The sequence below is a fragment of the Peromyscus eremicus genome, chromosome 7 (genome assembly GCF_949786415.1).
Source record: "Peromyscus eremicus chromosome 7, PerEre_H2_v1, whole genome shotgun sequence".
Taxonomy (NCBI): domain Eukaryota; kingdom Metazoa; phylum Chordata; class Mammalia; order Rodentia; family Cricetidae; genus Peromyscus; species Peromyscus eremicus.
Window position 1 is genome coordinate 42,005,745 of NC_081422.1, and position 24,696 is coordinate 42,030,440.

Sequence of the window (24,696 nt, forward strand, 5' to 3'; positions counted from 1 at the left end):
ATAAAATATATAGAGAAATATTAGCACTGTGACGAAAGTCTTAGAGAAATAGCTTAGCAAGTGACAATGCCATCAGAGAGCATGAAAGACTGAAATTAAGCCTTGCTTTTCTTCAAAACACGATACTTTAAACAAACTGCTTTACAGTTCTTTGCAGTCTGGGGACAGGTACGAGAAAATATTCAAAATACCTCGTGGAGTTCCCGCTGGCTGGGGGAAGGTATCCTTGGAGAGTAGAAATAACTTTTAAAAGAGATGTGTGTGTGTGTGTGTGTGTGTGTGTGTGTGTGTGTGTGTGTGTGTGTGTTGGGGGGGACTATTTAAAGCTGCAGAAGTGTAAGATGATCATTCCTCCTCTGGAACCCTTTTGACAAACCCCTGCATTTTCCAAGAGTTACAGAGGATTGACTAAGATGTCGACTTCAGCGTGAGTTGTGCTGCGACAACTATACACAGTGTTTTTTTGAAACTTAGGGTTTGCTCTCTGTTATAAATCAGATAAAAGTTTGGTTATTTTAAAGTATTTATGTGTTTATTTATTATTTGTGTGTGTGTGCACGATGTGCCTGAAGGCATGTTAGTCACCAAGACTCAGGTCACCAGGCTTCTACTCTACCCAGTCACTTTACCAGAGAGAATTTCAGGAAGTCATAAATATGGGCATTTTGGTGCTAAAATCCACACTCTTAAGTCTCCGACTGCACAGGCAGGGGGCATTAGAAGGAAGAAACATGAGTGGATTAGCCCACGGAATATGCATTTGGGGAAAGTAAGTGCCATTTGAGACTGTGATGACAAACACAGGGCTACCCCAAGACAGCAAAAGGATGGGATTTCTAGAATATTCTTCTATAACCTTTTTCTGTTTGAGACTTCAAGATGGATCACCAAGAGAATTTCTATTCAGAATGTGTTCTGTTTACAACCCATATTACAAAGCGTTATATTACCATTGTCATCTCTGAGCAGTATGAGGGCTACAATCTCATATTCATAGTATGGCTAGTTTATATTGCAGCTTTATGAAAATCTATAGATATCAGTGTCTGCTTTTAATGGATCTTGCTGCAATCCCTTTGCCTGGGAAGTTGTGCTGTAAGGAATTATCACAATGCTTCATCTGACAATTGTGATATCACATCAGGAAAATGTGACTTCTAAAGTATGGGAAATAACTTTTGCAACACCATAACCAATTTTTTTTTAGTTTGAAAATAAAAACTAAGGTCTATATGTGCTAATTAGCTGAGTTACCTGAGTTCCAACAATCCCTCTATCCTACCCAAGGCTGTCTGTCAGTGCCAATGAGATTGAATGTCAAATCAGAAGTGCTAAAGCTCTTTCTCCTCACTAAAGAAGCATCATCCAGCCACATTTTTTTGCTCTGCTGGCAAATAAGAGAATTCCTTGATTGGTCAAACTCTAATCAAACTGTTTAAATGGATGTGAAGTCACCCTAATGTGACTTTATCTCTAATGCCAACATCCAATAACCTTTGGCCTCATTGTATAGAGGAGCATGGCTAGTCTTTCTTTTCTTTCTCTGCCTTCCTTGCCTTTTATTCCTTCCCTACCCCATGTCCTTCAGTCTCAATGTCTATTCACTCCTAAATAATCCGTGTTTGCCAGGTCAGGTGTTCTGATTTCAAACACCTGTCTTAGTTAGGGTTTCTATTGCTATGATGAAACACCATGACTAAAAAGCAAGTTGGGGAGGAAAGGGTTTATTTGGATTACACTTCCATATCGCTGTGAATCATCAAAAGAAGTCAGGACAGGAACTCAAACAGGGCAGGAACCTTGAGGCAGGAGCTGATGTAGAAGCCTTGGAAAGGTGAGGCTTACTGGTCTGCTTCCCCTGACTTGCTCAGCTTGCTTTCTTATAGAACCCAGGCCAGGACCAGCAGCCCAGGGTTGATGCTGTGTACAATGAGCTGGACCTTCCCACAAAAATAACTAATTAAGAAAATGCCTTACAGTGTAACACGAATCTTAAGAGGTCTTAATAATAATAATAATAATAATAATAATAATGACCTGGAGCCAGATATTGGGGTGAAAGCTGAAAGATCAGAGAGACAGAACAAGCCAGCCACATTCTTATCTCTATGAAATCCTCAGCCTCAAGAGCACAAGTTTCTGTTTCCTCACTCCTTATATACCTTTCTGTGTCCTTCCATATTACTTCCTGGGATTAAAAGTGTATGGCTTTTCTAAGCAAAGACATGAGATCTCAAGTGCTGGGATTAAAGATATGTGCTACCACGCCTGGCTCTGTTCCCAGTGTGGCCTTGAACTCATTGAGATCCAGACGGATCTCTGCCTCCCCAGTGATAGGATTAAAGGCATGTGCTACCACTGCTTGACTCTATGACTAATTTGGTGGCTGGCTTTGTCCTCTGATCCCCAGGAAAACTTTATTGGGTTACACAATATATCACCACATTACTGCTTGGGGGACATTTTCTCAATTAAGGTTCCCTCCTTTCAGATAATTCTAGCTTGTGTCAAGCTAACATAAAACTAGCACATTATCCAATATATGTTTTCTAGATTATTTCCCCACCCTATCACCCTCCAGTTCTGTGGCTTCCATCTCTACACATGAACCCACCTCAACGGCTGGCCTGAATTCTAGACCATCATTTTAGCTGTCCTATTGCCTGGCTAAATAGTTTCTATTTCAAAGCCAACATGTCCAAAAGAAAACTATCATCTTCTCCCTAGTGTCCATCCCCCAAAACAAACAGTGAAACTTCACAACAAACCGGGTTCCCTGAGTTCCTGTCTTCAATGATTGTCATCAATACTTACCACAGCTCAATTCTAGAAGGCATTCATTTCTCCAGTGTAATATTTCTTGAATATAAATCTGGCCCTTCAGTTCAACTAGTTGAGTGAATTCCTATTACTTATAATAAAATATGAAAACATCTTAGCTTGTCAATCATGATGTTGTCTGCTCCATGTATATATAAATGTGTGTGTGTGTGTGTGTGTGTGTGTGTTTCTAGTTTTTCTTCTCTTGATACCTGTCTTCTGTCAAGCTATATTCTAGCCATTCTATTTGTGTGTGAGTACAGGTGCCCAGGAATAGCTATTCTATTTGTAATTTTCTAAATATATATCGTGTTCTCTAAGGCTTTTGAAACTCATAAAGGACCCCTGTCTCCAACCATGCCTTTCTTTTACCCTAACATATTTCAGTCCATTGTGTGGGGTCGTAATTTTTAAGACTCAGCAAAAAAGCCCTCTCCTATTAGGATGTTTTGCTGATAGGCAGGCATTACACTTGCTCTCTGAATAGGTAAAGGCCTTTCTTTCTTTTTTTGTCTTGGTGGAGCTGATTATCCAAATTATAAAAATAATTATATGTTAATAATTGTGTATCTGTTCCCCTACTGTACTGTAAATTACTGGATAGTAGATATATCTTCTCTCATTTACTTAGCTTTCCAAAACATAACAGTGATCATTTCACAAAGACACTCCGAATTTTCCTTGTCTGTTGGATGTGTATTTGGATCTGACACTGATACCTGGGTATATGCCCACAGATTTGACTGGAACAAACTATGACTTGGATGCCAGTGGTAAATTTCCCTTCAGTGGGAACTGGGGCTGCTTCTTGACCCAGTATATGTGTAGTTTTCAGCAACCTACTTCATTACTGACTCTTTTCTTGCCAGCTGGTATTGGACTCTTGATATTCAAGAGATTATTGTCAACTCTGATTCTAGAAGAATAAACTTTTGAGTAAAGCGTTAAATTACTCATTTAGGAATATGGATTTAGCTGGCTTTGGATTTCATAAAGATTCATAGATGATCCTCACAAAGACGAGCTATTCAGTGCTTAGTCTTAATCTAAGAGTACAAAAGCTGCCTACTAGGTAGGGCCCAGGGTTTATCTAGTGCAATTTGCTGCTAACTTAACTTTAATTTGTCAAATACTTTTCTTTAAGAAGTTGGCATTAAGGATACTTTAACATACCTTTGATAAGGCTCACAGATTGTTTTAGTGTACCTAGGATGCTACAACAAAATACCAGAGGCTAGGTGCTTTAAACCAGCACTTCTAAATTTTTTTCTACTTGTGATTCCTATTTGCCCAGGAAATTTCTATGCAACTGAAGGCATATAAATCTATAAAATATGTAAACAAATGAAATGCTGATCGATAAAAACAAATACAAATTAAAAAATAGTTCTTTGGTGTACATATAGTGTTACAACTTAGTAAATATTAATGCAAATTTGCACACTGATAAGATGGGTTTGTGTATTCATTTTTACATAAAACCTTGATCTTTAGCTGAATATTTGATACTTTAGGATATAGACACCAATACTTTTCAGAGTTGATTGATATTGTCAATTTATAACTGTCAAAACTGAGAATGCTGCTTTGCAAAGATATGTACTATAAAACAGCAGAAGCTTGTCTGGGGCCATTTCAGAAATTATTGGCAATTCTGCCCCAATCCCAAGCCCAAATTATTTGAATAATTTTAAAATAAAATTTAAGTCATCAATTCAAACAGTATTTTTAAAAAATATTCTAACCCCAACCAAGCCAAGGATGTACTACTAATTGAGACAATGCTGAGGAATGACTGTAGCAAAATATAAACAGTCTTGTTTTCTCACACTTAAATCATCATGGCTCTGTAAGAGCAGAATAGAAATGCACTGCAACCCATGGCCAACAGTGGTTGCAAACTGAGCTCAGGTGTTTCTGGTAGTGTTCGTTGATATTGCACAACGTGATGGCACACACACCATGCAAAGTGCGTATGTTGTCTGTCAGAACTAAGGCTGTGGTGATATCATACAGGGCAATACCAGTAAGAGCTGTATGTTAGAAACACCTCAACTTACCACAATTGATTTTGAGTTACTTTTTGATTGTTGCATGTTGAGAAATCTCAGTGTTGTCAGTTTTTTTTTTGTTTATTTGTTTGTTTTTGTTTTTTTGAGACAAGGTTTCTCTGTGTAACAGTCCTGGCTGTCCTGGAACTCACTTTTGTAGACTAGGCTGGCCTCCAACTCAAGAGATCTGCCTGCCTCTGCCTCCTGAGTGCTGGAATTAAAGGCGTGCACCACCACCGCCCGGCAGCCAGTTTTTTAAATGACCTCCACAAGACTCCATAGAGGCTATGAACCACAATTTAAGAAGAAAGGGCTGAAATAACAAAAAAATTATTTTTTCTTCCATTCTTAAAGTCTAGTTCTGGTTCTAGGAGTGGTTCTCAATCTCCCTAGAGCTGTGACCCTTTAATACAGTGCATCATGTTATGGTGACCCTCAACCATAAAACTATTTTCATTGCTACTTCATAACTATAATTTTGCTATTGTTATGAATCATAAATTAAATATCTGTGTTTTCTAATGATCTTAGGTGACCCCTGTGAATGGGTCATTTGATTCCCCAAAGGGGTCTCGACTCACAGGTTGAGAACCACTTGTCTAGATGCTAACACTCCAAATCAAGGTGCCAGCATTGTTATATTCTTATGAGTGTCCTCTTCTTGACTTGCAAAGTCGATGTGTCACTATGAATGTACCACATTTCCTTTGCATACACTCAGAGAACTCCACTATCTCTCCGTTCTTAAAAGGGCTTTGATGACCATGGAGGACTCATTCTCATGATCTCATCTAAACTTAATTACCTTTCAAAGGTCCCACCCCAGAATAGCATTGCATTGGGGCTTAGAGTTTCATTGCAGGATTTTGTGTGTGTGTGTGTGTGTGTGTGTGTGTGTGTGTGTGTGTGTGTATGTGGGGGCAGAGATCATAGTCAGTAACATGGTTTAAAACACTTTTCTATGAATATTTAAGTAACCCAGTAGCTGGGCAAATGCTGACTCCAAATACTGTTTTCCTTTTCTTAATAATTTGCCTGAGTTTCTCTTATACATGGGTATTAAAATAATTAGCATTTTAAGAGGCAAGATGTTACTAGTTGCCATTAATTATCTCTGATATATTTCCACAAACATGAATCCCCTTTAATGCTTTTTTTTTATATATGTTTATCCACATTTCTCAACTGTTTTGGTGAAGGCAAACAATATTAGATCTCTCTCTCTCTCTCTCTCTCTCTCTCTCTCTCTCTCTCTCTCTGATTTCTCATTAAAAAAGAAAGAAAGAAACCAGGCTCTTGGTGCTTCTGGCAAGTTTATTCCAACACAAGTTGCACCCAGATTGTAATTCTGATAAGTATTTCAGTTCTTTCTTGAAAAAAAATTAAATTCACAAAACAATTGATAATCAGTTATAAATGGCAAAAACACCATCTGGTTTTTAAAATTGGTTCAATCCATGTAGCAAGGGGAAAAATGTTGGAAGTTGTTCTTGGCGATGAGTTCTAGTCCATGGAGCAGAAAATGACGTGCTTTACTATGAGAAAGCCAGGGTAGTCATAACTTGTACTTAGCGGCTGTGGGAATTTGATGCGTTCCTCGCATGTTCCATATGTTAAATCGCTTGGCGACATCTTCGGTGTGAAAGAGCTGGTGGTGGGGGAGCGTGGCTAGAAGATAGAGCAACAATCGCTTGCTTCTTCCGGAATCCTCACCTCTGGCTCCTATGCAGAGGTGTATCAGGCCTCAGTTTCCATACCTGGTAAAACCGGGTGTGCCAAGTTCCTCCATGGCAGGTAGTGTTTCTCTAAAGCTATATGCATTCTTCCAGTGAGGTAAGTCACACAGCATTGGCATTTCCTATAGAAATGTCCCATGTTGTTCTTTGCCAACTGGAAATTTGAGTAGGTGTTCATTTGATGTGCCAAGAGAATGAAGGGAGATGAAAACACTCCACATCTTCCAATGTCCCCATACTGTGTTCCGAGTGTGGGAGGACTGGGGCCTGGCTAGATTCTCTTGGAGCCTCAGCCTCATGAGGAATGCCTTTCCTTAGGAATCTGCTGCAATCCTGTTATTTTCAAAAAATGTTTCTGGGTTGCTGGCATATTTTCACCTTATGTTAAAAATACAGCTCTCCTTTGCTTATTATTCATGCGTTATGATATGAAGTTTAATTTTTCTAACCATGTTGAATTAAAAAAAAAGCGAAGGGAGCCGGGCAGTGGTGGCGCACGCCTTTAATCCCAGCACTCGGGAGGCAGAGCCAGGCGGATCTCTGTGAGTTCGAGGCCAGCCTGGGCTACCAAGTGAGTTCCAGGAAACACGCAAAGCTACACAGAGAAACCCTGTCTCGAAAAACCAAAAAAAAAAAAAAAAAAAAAAAAAAAAAAAAAAAAAAAAGCGAAGGGAAACAATAGGAATCTACTTTGAAGGTTGTTTCAATGGTTCAACAAGATTATGCACAAAAATAAAAATTCCTTGATAAGGACTCAAGGACACAAGAGTAGCAGCAATCTAAAGAACATCCTCGTGTGCCTAGCTCTGTGCTACTATGGCTGACATGTAGGATCTGACTTTGCAATGTACATTCCACTGTCAGGAATAGATAGCCTCTAATTTTTTTCATTCTGATTTTGGTAGAAATCTGCTTTGCATCAGGTCTGATCAAGGTAGTTCACTTCTGGCGATGATAAGAACACATAGGATTTTTGCAGACTGGGCATTATTCTGTTGGTCGCGTGGTGTTGGTTTTCTGCCTCATGTACTGTGATTTTGCCCACTGGAGCTTTCTCCACTTCTGGAGGACTGCCTGCAGTTCGTGCATTGGGGCCTGTAATTACAGAGCAGAAGATCCAGGGATGTGGAGACAGGGCAGTTTCGAAAATTAGTTTATGCATAATGGATAATACGAGGCTGCTTTAATGTGTAACTCATTGGATGGGTTGGCCGATCTTAACTTCCTTTTTGATATTTATTTTTTTTAATTTATTCGCAACATGAGGACAGAGGGCTTGGTACAGCTCTTCTACACTATAGTTCAGATTCAGCAATTTACATTCAGTAATCTCTTGGTCATTTAGCCACAGATAATTTGTCATGGTTTGTTTTAGCTGTTGTGATATTGATATTTATTATGCAAATTGTATTTCCTACATCTTATTGTTCTGCATTCTATGAATACTTAAATTATTATAAACCTTTACACTTAATACGGCTCGTCCTTCAATTTGATGCTTGAGCAACAGAGGGTCAGTGCGCGCACGGTCTTCTAGAGGGGAAGTAAATAAGTAATTAAAAGGCAGACAAACAAGAGAGCTGGCTGCTTGGTTGAAAAGAAAGCAAAGATAATTTCGGGGAGGGAGAGTGTGTCCAGACAGGCATACAAGTCGCTTCAGCAGAACCTCTGAACACAACTGAAGCCGAGAGCACCTGTTGGTCTCTAGATGCCTTAGAAAAAGGATGGGAAGCATAGCAGAGAAGGAAATTGGTTTGAGCCCTGGAGGAAGAACTCAGCTGACTCTCCCTATCTTTGACGCACTTGGTTCCCCACATTCCCTTCCCCACAAACCTGACGGGTAGATTTTGTGTTTTTGTGTGCGTGTAATCTTAAATGCATATTGCTTACATGCTAACATCTATTAAACATGGGAAGGGCACTTTGAACAAGCTGGGGAGCCCGAGCATAGCGCCCCCCACCCGCCCGATTTACCTTTCCCCAGAATCTACAGCCAAACATAGTCTTGAAAATCTCAGAAGCCGACTCCACGGCTTCAGTCTCTCTACTATCCCCTAGTCTACCGCTAGGATGTTGAGCGGGCTCTCCTGCTTCGCCGGACGTGCAAAGCACGCATGCACGTCTCCCAGATTGTTTTGTCAATCCGGGGACCTGCGTTCACTCTCTCCACTCCCCGGTTTCCCAAAGATCTCATTCCTCCGTGCAAGGTGAAGGAAGGAAATTTGCAAAGTGTGACTTCCACAGGCCGATGCACACGCAGTGCCCGGGCCCAGGAGCCTCGCGGCGAGACTCTCGAGGCGTGAGTCCACCGCGGCGAATGCCGTAAATGTTCCTAATAAAGGTGCACAGAAGCTGGAGACCCGCCTCCTGGAGCCGCAGCCCCCCTCCCCCGCCTCCACGCCAGGCACGGGGCAGTACACTTTTTCCTCCACGGGGGAAGCTAAGCCGAATTTTAACGTAAACAGATTTGCATAGGCCCCTCCCATCGGCCCCGCCCCTAGGTGGCGCGGGCGCGCGGCCGAACGCTAGCGCCAGGGGGCGGGGTGGGGGAGGGGGCTAGTCCTTCGAGAGCCGGGTTGGGCTCGCGGCGCCACGATTGGTCGGTCCTGACCCCGCCTTTAGCGCATCTCATTAGCATCTCATTAGCTGTCCGCTCGGGCTCGGGAGGCAGCCACCGCCGCCAGTCTGAGGCAGGTGCCCGACATGGCGAGTGCTGTGCTGCCGAGCGGATCCCAGTGTGCGGCGGCAGCGGCTGCGGCGGCGGCGGCAGCGCCTCCCGGGCTCCGGCTCCGGCTCCTGCTGTTGCTCCTCTCGGCCGCGGCACTGATCCCCACAGGTAGGTTGTGGGCACCGGCGGATTGGTCCCGAAATACCCCCCCGGGCACCCCCAGGAGCCGTAGCTATGGAAGGGGGGACGTTTCCATGACAACCTCCCCCCACTTCCTAAATCCGAAGCGGCGGGAGCGTGGCAAGGAAAGTCGGGGCTGCGATGGAAAGGGCTGAGGGGTCGGCGCCCCTTCTCTCCTGCCCGCCGGCTGCGGATGGGCGCCCTCAGGGATGGCTGCACCCACACCTCTTCTTCCTGGCGTAGCGCGGGGTGCCGAGTGGAGTGGGCTTGGGGGGCCAGGGGCTAGCGCGTGGGGGAAGGGAAGCCCTCGGAGGCGCCCCGAACCTTCCGGACCCTCCGAAAACTCGCTCTTGTCCCTGGAACTTGCAGGTCCTCCCGTGTCCCCGGGCTTAGCCTTCGTCCCCTCCGTTCCAGCTCGGCCCCCCGGTCGCTTCTCCATTTCCCCGAAGCTTTCTCCCCGCGGGTCCCCAGGACATCCCCACAGTCGTGTCCTCTCCCCCGCTTGCCCGCGCTCTGCAGGTCCCCCGCCCCAGAGCTGCACGCCTCTCGTGTTTCCCTCCAGCCGAACGCAGCCCCTCGGCCCCCTCCGCTGGGCTGCGGGTCGGCTTGGCTGGAATCCAGGCAGGGAAAGTTCCCGGCTCGGGGGCGGCCGCTCGTCGCCGCGGCTGCAGAAGGGGCTCCTGGTGCCTTCAGCCGGTCCGCGCCACGAAGGCCTCTGCCGCGAGTGGGGATCCGGGATTTCCCGGCTGCGCGTCCTTCGGGCAAGCGGCCCGCAGGTGGTGGCGGGGGCGTTCGCGGCCTCTGCGGCCCGGCGCGCGCCCTGCGGGCCTCGGGGCGCTCCCCGCGTGGCCGGCCGTCTTGAGAATCTGCCCGGGTGGCGGCTCTGCGAGCGCCGCGCCTTCCCTGAAGACGCCGAGCGCTTGGCAGGAGCCCCGCGTGTGGCTGCCCCTGTGCCGGGCGCGTTGGCGCGGTCGGGAAAGAAGAGGGCAGTGTTTGCATTTGCTAACAAAAGGGAGCCGGAGCTCTTCCCCACCGGAGAGGCCGGCCGCGCTGCGCCCGCCTTCCCGCCACCTCGCCGCTCTCGCCCGCCGCGCGGCGTCCCCATGCGGCTGTGCCGCCTGCCGCTGGCTCCAGGCGGCCGGCGGGACCGAGAGGCACCGGGCGGTGGCGAGCGGGCGGCCGTGCGCGAGGGGATGCGCTAGGGCTCTGAGCCTGCAAAACCCCTCCTTGCAGCTCCGAGCTGCAGGACCTGGGAGCAACAAGTGGTGGAGGACGCCGCGAGCTCAGCCCCCACCTGCGGAGCCCCCAGCCCGGGAGGATGCTGCGCTGGGACCAGCGTGCGGTTCCGGGGGCGCCTCTCTGCTTGGGTTGTGTCTTTTGTTTACACGCTAGAGGACACATAGTTATGTAAACACCGCAGGAGACACGCTGTTGGAGATAGGGATGCTTGGGAGTGCTAGCTTCGGATTTAGGGGATGCCAGGTTGGTTGACTTACCCCCCTCAAAAAAAAATGTATATGTAAAAAACAGGCTTTCGGAGGAGCTCGTCTTGAAGAACCCATTGAGGCTCTAAGGGTGGGATCCTGGCAGCACCTTCCATTCCAGCTTGAGAATTTTGTCTTCCATGCTACGGTCTGTCTCCGGATGTTTATATGTTTTTCTTCTGTGAATTCTTAATTTATGAGTTACGAGATAATTAGGTTTAGCCGAAGCCCGTGTGGTTACAACTTAATTTCTGGTGATGCCACTGACTGGAAGGGTTCGATAGAGTGTTCCCGAAAGAGATCCCTCGTGCTGCATTGTAAAAAGCGCCACTGTCAGTTAAACGTGAGCGTGAGTAAAGGCTGGGTAACTGGCGCATTACAGAGGCAACAATAGACTTGTATTGGCTGCAGAACGAAGGGTGGGGGTGGGAAGCACTGGCCCGGGATACTGCCTTTGGACTAAAAATGGGAACCATGCAATGCCACTAAACCAGCGGAGTAGGATTCGATTTTGCCTCCCTCGTCAAGCCTGCTCATTGAAGGCACCGGGTAGTAACAACAGTACTATATTTGTACTATCTCTCGGTGAGAAGTTGCCTTCCCCGTGAGAGATGTGTGCTGACTTAGAAAGGAACGGTCTGGAACTCAACCGTGCATGTCAAAGCTACAGGAAAATTCTGTTGCCAGTTACCATGGAAGCAGCTTCTTGCTCTTGTGTACATCCCTGTTTGTACGCCGCTTATCAGATTGTGTTCAAATTAGAAAGTAATTGGGTTTGATTTATAGTGAGGGGATGAGATGACTTTCTTTAATTTTTTGAATGTGTGCGTGTGTGTGTGTGTGTGTGTGTGTGTGTGTGTGTGTGTGTGTGTGTGTACATTTTGTGAGATGGTCTTGGCCAAGCCCTAGATTCCATGTTGCAGGGGTCGATTTCAGGTGGGCACCGAAAGACTTCTTTTCCTCAGATGTTAAGTTAAAGCTTTCTCAGGGGCCTTTGCTTCTCCTTCCCTGGTTTAAAGAAACCTGTTGGTGCTACCTTCTGACTTCATTAGGGTTGTTGGATTCTCATCCTTGCTGAGAAAGCCCAAGTCCCGCTATTGTGTATTGAAGTTCTGGTTCGGTTGCCTCTGTAACTGAAGCCATCCTGCCTGCCCCCCACCCTCACCCCCATCCCTGAGAAAATCTACTCCCATCTCTCCTGTAATGTTGGGATGAAACAGACCTGAATGAAATGCAGCCCAAACAGGATTGCCTGTACTGTGTTAATCACTCCTGTTATGTTTAAGGCAGGCATGCTGCTGTTTGGGACCCTGAAGGAACCTGCAAGTAGATCACCCCGTTCTGTTCTTACCCTTTTGAGGATTAGAGAAGATGGTTGATGAGTAGGGATTTGTGGGGGTGGCAGTTAGCCCCGGCTTGCTCTAGCCGGTTGGGACTTGGTTGGAGCTTGGTTGGAGCTTGCATACCAGGGACAGGGACTTTGCAAAAGTGACGCCCTGCTATTGTTGCCTTTCCCTGCATCAAATTGAATAGTCACAGGGGGGACTTGCACTTGCCTGTGATAGCTTCGATAAAATATCCCTCATTAATGCCACTTTATATTTACAGTGTGTCACTGGAGACGCACAAGGCTTCATTTAGTGACTTGTGTGACGAGACAAGCTTGCATTATTTGCCCGGGACATTTTGGAGGAACAAGAGACCCATTGAGCAATCTTTTGAAATGAACAAATACGAAAAAGGGGGGAATAAAAGAGCAGGCAGTTCTCCGGAACAAAGAGCTTTATTCATATGGATGTTGTACATGCTTTATCCAGTTTTCCCCAGTGGCTCTCCTGGTGAAGGGGAGTGGGACAGGGAAGGTGATAACAGGCAGGGCACTCCGGCTTCCTCTTTTACTTCCTGACTTCCTATTCTTACGGGAGTTGCTTCCCTACTCACTGCCTGCTTCTCAATCTGCACTCCCTCCCAAACCCCAGAACACAACAGGTTCTCAGGTTTCAAAGGAGATTTTGAAATCTTTTGTGCCATTGTTGGCTCTCATCGGAAGAAACTGCTAGGTCTAGCTACCTGTTGACTGATCAACATTGGACAGTGTACTGGGTGAAGGGAAAGAAATGTCACTTTTCTATGACATGTGTCATGATAGTGAATGTCAGAATGGTAGGTAAGATGTCTTGCAATTATCATGTTAGCCTCTCTGTGTTTATTTTTAATGGTGTTGTTAAAATGAAAATCCCAATTTTTAAAAATCATTATTAATGGTGCTTTTGGATTTTATTTTGAACTTTATCCCATACCTGGTACATTTCAGCTTTATAGATGATTTTTTTTTCCTTTTAATTCTTCAGCCTCTATTGTTAAGCGATTTTTTTTCTTTAAAATTGATAGTACTATGAAGATCAATGCTATGAGACTCATTCTTATTGGGTCTGTGTATGTGGTATTTTAAAGCTAATTGGCCACATAGAGTTTATATTTAATTTTTTAGTGTTTTGATGGATTGATTGATTGCGTGTGTGTGTGTGTGTGTGTGTGTGTGTGTGTGTGTGTGTGTGTATTTAACAAAAGGACCATTTTTATGTGGGTATTTCTTAGAAGGGGCCAAACTAATTGATACTGTGGATTGAATGGAAATTGGCCACATAGGAAGAAAATTTAAAAGGAAGAAATCCAAAGAATTAAAAATGCTGTATATCTTTCTTTGGAAGAAAGCTGCTGACCATTATGCTGGGCATTTTTAACAGAAAATCCAGCACAGAAAGGAGAAATCACACAGCGACATCTGTTGCAGAACTGAAAATTTGCTGCTTTGAGATGGAAGCAATTAGCCCCGTGTAACCACTAATAGTATCAGAGTATGTGTGCTGACACAAATATGAACATGTGCACATTTACATATGCACACACATGTTATACAGAGGCTCACACATTCAAATTAAAGTACAAGAAAATGTAACCTTGGAGTGCCGAAGTGCCTTAAAAACTATTAGAGATTCTCATGATTATAGAACCGTTGAAAAGGAAAGATAATTGCCATTTTCTTAGGAAATACCATTGTTTTCAGGTAAGGCCGCTGAAGCTCAGCTGAACTGAGGCTGAATTAGCTGTAGATCTTGGATGGGGATGGGTCCCTTGACGTCCAGCCAGTGGACCTTCTGTTCTTCCTCCTGGCAGGGATGCCCAGACAGAGATACGGATCATGGGAGGATACTACCTTGGCTGAAACCATTTTGTATTCTGAAGGCAGCGAGATTAATTGTTTGCTCTAGGTAATAAGCCCATGGATCAGAAGGAGTGACCTCTGGGAAGAAAGGACCAGCTCTTGGTCCCTTTGCCTTTCGTGTTGACAAATGATTCTGCAACCTCTGGACTTGATTTGGCAGCCAGTGCGCGGATGTCGTCCAGAGTGCCTTCATATGGGAGACGGCCGGGCTGTGTTGTTGTAGTAAGTCACAGGCGAAAGCTGAGCTTCAGGACGCTCGCTCATGACTTGGTTTTTAAGAATTGCATTCTTCTTTTCTGAAGTCTAGGACAAGAGCCTACCTTGGTTTTCTTTGTGGGTTCTCCTTTGTCATTTGCAGAGAAAAAGCTAAAGGGAGTATTTTCTTTTTCTTCAAGGGAAACATTTTTTTTTTTCAGGATCACTTTCATATTGGTCTTATTTTCTCTCCCCCACCCCCAACTTGGTTACGGTAAATTTCAAATATACACAAAAGCATAAAGGATGCCCTACTAAATTCTGCATGAAATCACCCAGTCTCAATAGTTACCCACCCTTACACATCTGTCCCCTCTGTGCTTTCCACTCCTCCCAGATTATTTTAAATAAATCTTGGACATCCTATAATTTTTCCACAGCCATTTCAGAATGAATCTCTAAGATGCAGCCTTCTTTCCCCACTCATAATTACAGTATTGTTATCTGAATTATACAGATTCTCAACTGGATATACAGAATCTTGCCTACTCCTCTTGCCTTTCCGAGGAAGGCGGAATGAAGGGTTGTCTCAGTGGGTAATGGCCAAGCAGACACTGGAGAATCAGAGCAATGACTGCTTGTGCTCAGGAGACCTTTTCCTGTGGTTTAGTTTATTTTGAGCACGGTTTTGTTTGGATCGGGTAAGATGAGTTTTATTACGGTGTAAATATGGTTGTGTAAATATGCAGTAATTGTGGCTAATCCCTCCACTGTGGCCTGTACCCTTGGCAAAAGTGGCCATTTCCAGTTGTTCCCATAATGAATACCCGCCAGATGCAGGCTTTTGTAGGGAAAGCTTATTTTAGTTTGATGCCTGTGAGATACCCTATTCACACACACACACACACACACACACACACACACACACATACACACACAGACAGACACACACGCACGTGCACTCATGCTTGCACTCACACACTCGGGCATGTACCATACAGTCCTTCATGGTATAAAGGCCATTGCATTTTGTGCGTATATTGCTTAAAAGAAAAATGTCTTTTTCCATTTCTAACTGGCTGTTGATTTGAGTCTATAACTGAAATGGTGAAAATGCCTTCTATGGCATGAGAAGCCCATACTACGTACTGTGAGTACTCTGGTGTTATTTTTTTGTGAGTTGGCACTAAGGGGTAACGGGAGAGAAAAGACTACTAACTGTTTTTCTCACTATTTGCCCCCATTGATTTAAAATATGATCTTAACGTTTCAGCTGGAAATGTTGGACAGCCTTAGTGTTTCTTTTCTGTTTCTTTTTACCCCTTGAAAATAAGTTGTTTCCATTTTCCAAAGTTTGTGACATGTGAGGTTGTCCATTCTCCCTCTTCCCCTCCATCCCTAAATCCTTTTCTTTTTGATTAAATTTTTAAAAAATATTTATTTTATTGTATGAGTGTTTTACTTACATGTGTGCTACATTCACCAAGTGTGTGCCCGGGTGCCTGGTGCCTACCTAAGTCAGAAGTGGGCATTAGATACCCTGGAACTGGAGTTAGGGATGGCTGTGAGTTGCCACGTGGGTGCTGGAAACTGAACCCAGGTCCTCTGCAAGAGCAACAAGTGCTCTTACCCTCCGATCTGTCTCCCCAGCCCCTTCACTTTTGATTTTAGTGAAGCTTCATTTAATACAGATACAAATCTGAAGCTTTTTGTTGTTCCCAACCGAACAAGAAATTATGTATAAGATGATGTTTCACGGTCTGAGTGAACCTGGCCAGGAAAAAAACCCCTCTCCTGAGTTGGCCACTGGTCAAGAAAATACATGAAGGAATTTATACATCCAGGGCTTGGGGAATTTTACCAAAATGGGGAGGAAGAAAACCTTTGTCTGGAAGCCATCAATGAAGGAAGGAAGGAACCCACTGGAATGTGTATAATCATAAGTGATACCTCCTTGTGGAATTTCAGAAGCCGCAGTTCTTTTTCGGAGATTAAATTGCAGGCTCTAGCCAGCAGCTGCTGTTGGGGTTAATGAACACTTTTTCTTTTTTTTTTTCTTTGAAGGTCTTCCAGTGCTTGTCCTCCAAAGCCTTGGTGCAGTTCTCCATGGACTAGGGATAGACAAAAGGGAGATGTAGGTATTTATATGGCCAAAATGATGTGTAGCCTTGACGGTTATGCAAAAGAGAAACTCAGTGTTAAGTTGCCGAAAGCAGATGCCAAGACAGCCTGTTGATGACTAGAGGGGCCTGGGGGTCTTGAACAAAGTGACTACCTTAAGGAAGAACTGTGGTGGGAATTAAAAAAAGAAAAAAAATCTCTTATTAGATGTTGTACTGGAATCTAGTTACTTAACCCAATATTTTGATCTAAGTATTTCAGAGATGTTATGCTTGAAGTAAGTGCTATGAAATATATTTAAATGCTACTCGGGGTTTGAAGTTGGTGTTCCAGTGAACGTGGACTTCTGCAAATGCTTAGAATAAATGTCTTGCTCTTGGCAGAGTTCTTTGGGAAGGTAGACTGTCTAACTTCCCCTCAGCTCTCTAGCACAAGATGACACCATCAAGTTAGAATTCCGTTATGCCGTCCCTGGAGAGATGAGGACCGATCTGCCTGCAAACAAAGACCAACGGCCCGTCTCTCAGTGTCTGCACCTATCTCTACATGGCTGGGATAGCATGCCCGAAGTGGACCTTTGCATTGTTCTGCCACTGATAACAGCTTCCCTCAAAGACTACTTCATTACAGGGAACAATGCCACCATTACCTTAGCCCCCGTGTCCCTAAATTTGGAGGCCTTTCCCCCTTCTCTACCCTTTTCATTATTACTATTGTTAGTTGAGACAGGGTCTCATGTTTCCAAGGCTTGCTTAAGAACTGGCTCTGTAGTCAGGAATGACCTTGAACTCCTGATCTTGCTGCTTTCATCTGCGGAGTACTAAGGTTACAGGTGTCTGTCAACCATACCCAGTTTATGGAGCACTGGAGATTGAACTGTGCTGCAGATGGAACCTAGGACATTGACGCAGACACTTTCCTGACCAAGCTAATTTCCTTAAATTGAAATTAAATGGGCCACATCGAGAAACTTAGTGGCCATATGCCGTGTCTTCCCAGAAACTACCTAGCCACTCCACTTTCCGAACACTATTTCTGCTACTCAGAGGCTGCTCAAGGCTGTCTGCTGCAGTTCTAATCCTTTCAGGGCGGGATCATGGAGCTTCCCTTTCTGAAACTTAATCTCAAATTCTTGTTTCTTGCTTCAGATTCAATCTCCGCACTGTTTTGTCTTTAGGTGGTTCCTTCCTCAATTGCTCTCTCATTTCCTCTCTAATTGCCCTCATTTCTTATTACTTTTCAGCCCAATCCTGATGGGACTGGAAGACTGATGATTCCGCAGTGGAACTGAGGAAGAACGTGCTTGTGCCTATCAGCCTTCATCTGCTTGCTGTGCTTAAAACGACTCTGCTTTTCCTTTAGCTCTCTGTCTTGGTGAAGGATGGCTGGCTCTCTCCATCTCCTTTGAGAGTGTCTTTCATTTTAACCAACCTGTACTTTAAAGCAGGCCTCCATGCTGGCCTTTCTTTTTCTGCTTTACAGGGGTGAGGGCTGTGTGTGTGTGTGTGTGTGTGTGTGTGTGTGTGTGTGTGTGTGTTTCTGTGTGTGTGTCTGTTTCTTGATATCAGTTAGCAACTGTGGATTGTGACAAATGTTGTCATTATTTTGACCATAATTTTCATGGAATGTTTAAATATCAGAATATTGAAACTATATTGTGGCTGTTTGGTAGAGTCTGTTTGAATATTTTCCTTCTCTATAGCCTAAAACAATGGTGTGAATGACTTAAATTACAGTCTGTCAAAATAATACTTCCAGCCCCAAGTGAAGTTCTTTCAAAGGAGGACCGTTTCTCAAGGGTGAAAAAGCAAAATCAAAGGGCCTCGTCTGGAGCTACTGGCTTGGTATGAGATCAGCCACTATGAAGGTGATCCAGGAAATGCCACCTTGCAGATGGCATCTTGATGCTTGCATCTGGTACATGTGGTTACCATGAAAAGCCTACCTGAGAAACGTCTGGAGAATTCTCTTAATCCTGGGCCTCTATGGGCTAATGTTCAAACACAGTCGATTTGGGAGCAGAGCTACTCACCTCAACACAGTCATGTCAGCTTTGCCAATTTTGTGGTAGCTCTGTTGCTGTTTGGTAGGTAGTGCAAAGAACAAATTATCATTGGCTCAATAAACAGAAACATGGAGTCCTTGTTTCTCAGTGTCTCTGATGAACTTGCTGTCTTAGGGATCCTTTCAGAGGATCTGCTGTTACCATCTGCCATCCTCCTTGCCTTCAGTTTTCCTGTCTGGTAGAGTTCTTGCTGGTATACAAAGGTTAGCACTGGGATGATACAGTAGTGCAGTGTTGGATGGTCTTCTGATGTTCTGGAACAGCGCTGGGGAGTGGGTTGAGGGTCAGACTGTGCTTGTGTATTTGGCTCTTTGCAGCATTTGCCCATGTCAAGACAAGCTGCCCAGTCAGTCTTGCAAATCATCAGTCTCATTCTTCTGATAGAATGGGAGCATCGCCTCATTTCTCTTGCAGAAACCCTTATTTAAACAATGAAAACTTTAACGATACAGAGAAAAAAAATCCAAGTTAATTTAGTACTAAATTACTGCTCAAATGGTTTTATCTCTTAAAAGGTTCAAGTAGAGATTAGCTTAAATGACACCCACTTTCACTTTTGCTTGTGCCTATCTTATGAGCGAGCATCCTTGTGAAGAGTCCCCTGCCCCTTGTCTCCAGCTTTGTTAGCAGTCACATGAATGTTAGCTGGTTTTTCCACTGCTCGCTCCTGGAGTAGATTTCTCCATCCCTGGTCCAGGTTGGCAAGTGGAAGCCTTGCTTTAGGTTCCACAGCAGGAACATGAAGAATAGCAAAGCAGCCTGCCTTACGGAATTGAAGCAGTTGAAGCAGAACACACACACAGGGACATGTTTATACTGGGAGTATACATGTCTGGCCATCTCTTCATTAAAATATTTACCTAGTGGTGGTGGGTAATGCCTACTAATACATATTCATTTGTAACTCCCTTACATGTTAGGCAATATTGAAGAATTATGTTGAAAGGATTAATTCAAGATGTTCTCAGTCTGCTTTGAGGGGAAGTGAAGGAATAAAGTGAGTGGAATCATGTAACATCAGAGAATCGGGGTGATTATAATCTAATTATCAAGCTTTTAAACATAGACTTTATTATTTTAATCAACCTCTTATATTGTATTTGCTATATTGAATAAAGACAGGGTACTGCTAGCCCATAAGGCTAGAATGAGGTAGAAAAGTGAACATTTGATTTGTGAAAATGATTATTCAATGAGTATCTACTTTTATGTCAGGAAACTGTTAAGCCTATTTCTGTCTTCCAAAAAGGTGGTTATATGTGTTCTTTTTTTTTTCTTTTTCTCCCGCCAGTTCTTTTGGAAAATTTCAAAATTACAGGGAAATTGAAATGGGAGTACAATGACAATGCATATTTATAATCTACCTAACCTAGAGCCATCAGCTGTTAACATTTTGCCGATTTGTATTGTTGCCATCTCCCTAAATTATATATATATATATAACATATATGCACAGTTTTTCTTTTTCTGAATCCCAGGAAAATGGATAGTAGGCATGATACTTGATTCTTGAATATTTGTCATGGAATTCCTGAAAATGAGATGATTTTCCTGTGGAGTTGCAGAAATTTTGCCACTATGCAATTAACATAACTCGACTGTTACCCAGTACCTAGGTCATCCTCAGGTTTGTCCTGTTGGCTCTGCAGCATTGTTCTAGTCTTCCCAGTACAGACGGTGAAGTCACCAGCAAACATACACTGGGTTTGGTTTTATGTGTCTGGGATCTTTCTGTCTAGAACCATTTTCCTGCTGTCCACCCTTTTCTCCTTTCCTTTATTTCTCTTTTGGGGTGCTAGGAATCACCCTAGAGTTTCCTGTAAACTAGAATAGTGCTCCGTCACTGGGAGGCACCTCTCACCCCATTACAAGGATTTTTTAAAAAGAAGAGTCTTTCATGGCCTTGGCATTTTGAGTTTTGACATGCTGTTTTCTAGAATGTTCTGTGGTTGTACAGATTGTCTGATCCTTTTCCCCTGCTTTGGCTCAGATTAAGCATCTTGGGTGAGAATACTGGATAAGTTGACTGATTGCCATCTTGTAGCTTCTTGTCAATTTTCCCCTAGATCCTGGTTAAACTTATCAATTTAATCACTTAGTTTAGGTAGATCATAGATTTCTCCATTGTTGCCCCTTTGTAATTAATAACAAAGTCCGTAGGATAATTTTGAGAGTGCTGATCCTGTTCTCTTACAGCACATCTAGAGTTAATGGGCCAGCAGCACTGATAAACGTCTATGTCAAATATCATACTGGTGCTTACAAACTTGGCATGTTCTAATTCTGTGATTCCCTTATTAAGTGGAGGTATTCCTGTGTAGAGAAGAGCTTGTTCCTTCCCACTCCTTTTTTTGTGGGTTTAAAAAATAAAAATTCAATGTGATTTGACAGTGGCTCATCATCATCAAAGTTGACCCACTGAGATCCTCTTCGAACTCCGCTGTCTCATTTTGATGTAGCCTTGTTAGTTAAAAAAGTTTAATTACATTTATTCATTTTGTGTATGTGTATACACACGTGCCTGTGTGTACATGTGTGTGCTCTAGTATGTATGTATTGGTCATAAGACAACTTGAAGGAATTGGTTATCTTTATCCACTGGTGGGACCTGGGGATTGAACTCAAGGACCTTGAATCAAGGACCTATACTCCTTGAGCCATCTTGCTGGCCCAGGCTTCCAAGTACTTTCTCACTTTATGTCATAAGATATATAAGCTCACCTCGAATGATTCCCACCCTCGACCTGGATTTAGCTGTTCCTCTAAGGAGTCCTGTCTGCTCTTTGTGGAGAAATGTTCAGTAAATAGGAGAGAGGTGTTCCATTCATTGCATTTGTGCTGTCCTTGTTTCTAGAGCTTTCCATTGGGCAGAACTAGGTAGGACTTGGCACCCACTTTCTTGTTTGTAACCCCCGCCACCGCCTCCCCAGCCTACATTGCATAGCCTATCCTGTATATTTAATGTTTGTTAAGTCATGGTATGTGACACTGATGCATTGTTTGCCAGCCTGACATCCAAGTGGTTTTTCTCCATCCCATTCCTTACTTGTATCTTCTGCCCCAGGTGAAAACCCTGAGTCCCAGCCATATTCGTATTTTATGATTAATGTGGAGGGGTTTTGAAATTACTTCACCAAGACCACTGTGGACAATAATCTTACCAAGTAAATCTCATATTTTTTTCTCTCTGTTTTTATCATTAAAAGGATCCTACTTTTCCTGGTAGTGGTGGCACACGCCTTAATCCCAGCACTCCAGAGGCAGAGGAGGTGAATCTCTGAGTTCAATGCCAGCCAGGGCTACACAGAGAAACCCTGTCTCAACAGCCCCTCACAAAAACAAAAACAAAATTCCTACTCACGCACACAAAATGGTGTCGAAGTTTGAGTCTGCATGTGCCCCCCCCCCCCCCCGCCCCGTGTGTGTGTGTGTGTGTGTGTGTGTGTGTGTGTGTGTGTGTGTGTGTGTGTGTGCTTGAGAGAGATTATTTATTTTTTGGGTAGCTAAATTAGCCACATGGCTCAAAAATCTCTTAAAATCCTTTAAAGACAAAACAACCTTCCTATAGTAGCATTTTCTCTCTTTTTGTTTCTATTCTGCTTCATTTTTTTAAAAATAGGTAATGCTACTCCTTTAAAAAAAGTGTTATCACGTCCCTGTGTTCTCTTTGTTTGACCGACCCTGGCTGCTTCCCATTTATTTAGATGATCTCCCGTCTTTCAGCTTCAGAAACCAGTTTTTCTGCCGTTTTCAACTGTATTGCTACTTCTTTCTTTCAAACTTGGGTGGAATTCTGTATATATTTTTAATTTTCCAATGTCTTTGAACAAGGGCTACTTTTCCATAATAATATAATGTGTGTCTGATATTTATTGAAAAATAAGAATGATTTCTGGAAACTTGCTAGCCTCTGATGTTTGATTATGTTTTACTTTGCTTTTGATTAGTCTTTTTTAAGATTCTTCTTCCATCTAATAAGTTGGATAATTATAGCTCAAGCTCCAACTCTTCCTACTTTTTACTAATTTTTTTTTAAACAGGGTCTTGAAATTCTGGCCTGGAACTTAACATGTAGCCCAGACTGGCTTTGAACTTGTGATCCTTCTGCTTCAGTGCCTTGAGTACTGGGATTACAAGTGTCCACCACCATACCCAACTCTACTTAAAACAAACAAAAAATGTAGTATAACTTACTCTAAGGTGCACAGCCAAGGTGCCGTTGTATTTAAATCTCAGACCATGTTCAAAAAACAAAGAGCCTGTGTGCTGGACATCTCCTTGCAGTGCTCTGCACTCATTCCAAACAACATAAAGGAGGAACAACAGCTTTGACTTCCTGTCTGTATTCATGAGCTCATTTGTTCTCACTGTCACCCTGCAAGTTCTTACTCCTGCTGATTTCTTTTGCAGGTAGGAACTTAGGAGGAGGAGGAGGAAGAGGAGGAGGAACAAAACAAAAATAGCAAATAACAGAACCAGGACACCAAACAGATCAGTCTTCCAATTCTATAATTTTAAACACACAATTCTATGGTTTCAACCCATAATGCCTACAACTGATCCTAATGATCCCCACCCCCCATTCCTTCTTCTACCCTGAATGTTCCTGATGAAGTGTCCTGCTGTCCTGGAGTTTGACTGGGCATGGTCTCAGGGTACTACTGCCTCCATCACTGTTTTCTTCCCCTCTCAGAGTTAATAAGCCCCTCTCAGCTTCATTCTGTAGATGAGGAGAGTAGATTTAAGTTGGTATAATAGCACCTTAATTGGTCCATTTACTTCTAGCCCCATCCCTTGTAATGCATCTTTAATACTGTTTCTGGATGGATCTTTCTGAAATACACATTAGATTGTCACTTTCTAGCTTAAAATCCTTAAATGTGCTCTTGGCACTTTTAGGGCAAGGCTTCCTGATTCTGCATGGCCTTCAGAGTCTTTTATCACCTACCATGACGCTTCCTCCACTCTCCCCTCCTCCTGCCAGCCCTCCACACTTTTGGACTACAGAAGTAAATGCATCCCCCGTGCCCCAAGAGCTTTCTTGCCTCCCCACCTGATATGCATCACCAGTCTCTGGCTGATTCTTTCTATCTGGGTCCCGACTCTGGAAGGAAATTTCCCTGGCCGCTCAGCTTGGTTAGGTTGTATCTTATTGTTTCCCCTTTGTACTTTGCTTGGGGATTTTCCCAGCTTAGCTTGTTCCTTCCCATCAAACATCCTTCATAGAGTCCAGTCTCTGGTATGTACTTGGGGTATGTTTGTTTTTCTCCAGCTTCTTTCTATGGAGAGAAATGTCTCATTCCTTTACCAGCCTCAGGTTAGCAAATTTAAATTCCGTACAGAATGGCCTAAGTCGGCTGTTTCTTTTTCAGGTCTTATGTAATTTCCTAGGCAGGGAGATTATAATATTGTCCTTGCAATTTATTGCAGTTTCTCTGACTGTTCCATGAGATTTGACATTTAATTTTTTGCCTGATGACATGTGTCCATGTGTTGTGGATGGACACGTGTCCATGTGTTTTGAACAGAGGAGTGATTTCTTATTTATATTGATAGCCTTAACAGCATTGAACCCACAGACCTGTGCACAGCACATGCCCAATGTGTTGAACCAGTGAATGAGTTGGATATTAGGTGCCCATTACAACTTTTCTACATCTTTTCAGCATGCACGTGGACAGGGGACATGAGGACACTAGTTCAGGCTTGAAGAATAACTTGAAAAATCAACCAGTCCGAAGTGTGCTTATTCATTTGCCTGCTTCCAATATGTATGTGTCCTGCCCTTTGAATTCTCTTAGTTGGGATATATAATTTGTACCAGGCTTACTATTTACAAATTTAACTTAGCGGTTTTCCTATCATCAGCTTTTAGGGCTGGGATTCTCACAAGGGTTTGATTTTTCTCTCCTAATGGATGAGGAGCTGTAGTATGCCTGACCATTTCAAAGCTTGAAGGACTAGCGTCTGGTGTTTGTTCATACTTGTTGGGCAATCACTGGAGAGATTTAGACTGCCAGCCCAGATAAGAGACTCTCTTCCCATTTATTTAGTCCCTCCACAGTCCTGGGATAGCTGGACTGTGAGTCATTGCTGAGGTTCTAACGGCAAAACCTAGAAACTTATCTTGGAGGTCATCTCCTCCTCCTC

General features: G+C 43.6%; 1 protein-coding gene across 5 annotated transcripts in view; it reads left to right on the plus strand.

The window, feature by feature from the left end:
* Positions 1 to 9,203: 9,203 nt before the first annotated feature.
* Positions 9,204 to 24,696, plus strand: part of Cadm1 (cell adhesion molecule 1) — a 328,281-nt gene continuing 312,788 nt past the window's right edge. Inside the window, exon 1 of one of the 5 annotated variants that reach the window (XM_059267777.1) lies at positions 9,204 to 9,443. In XM_059267777.1, the coding sequence (XP_059123760.1) occupies positions 9,311 to 9,443 (133 nt within the window). In that variant the 5' untranslated portion in view covers positions 9,204 to 9,310. The remainder of the gene's footprint in view (positions 9,444 to 24,696) is intronic. The other 4 variants (XM_059267779.1, XM_059267778.1, XM_059267780.1 and 1 more) reach the window with 4 other exon arrangements.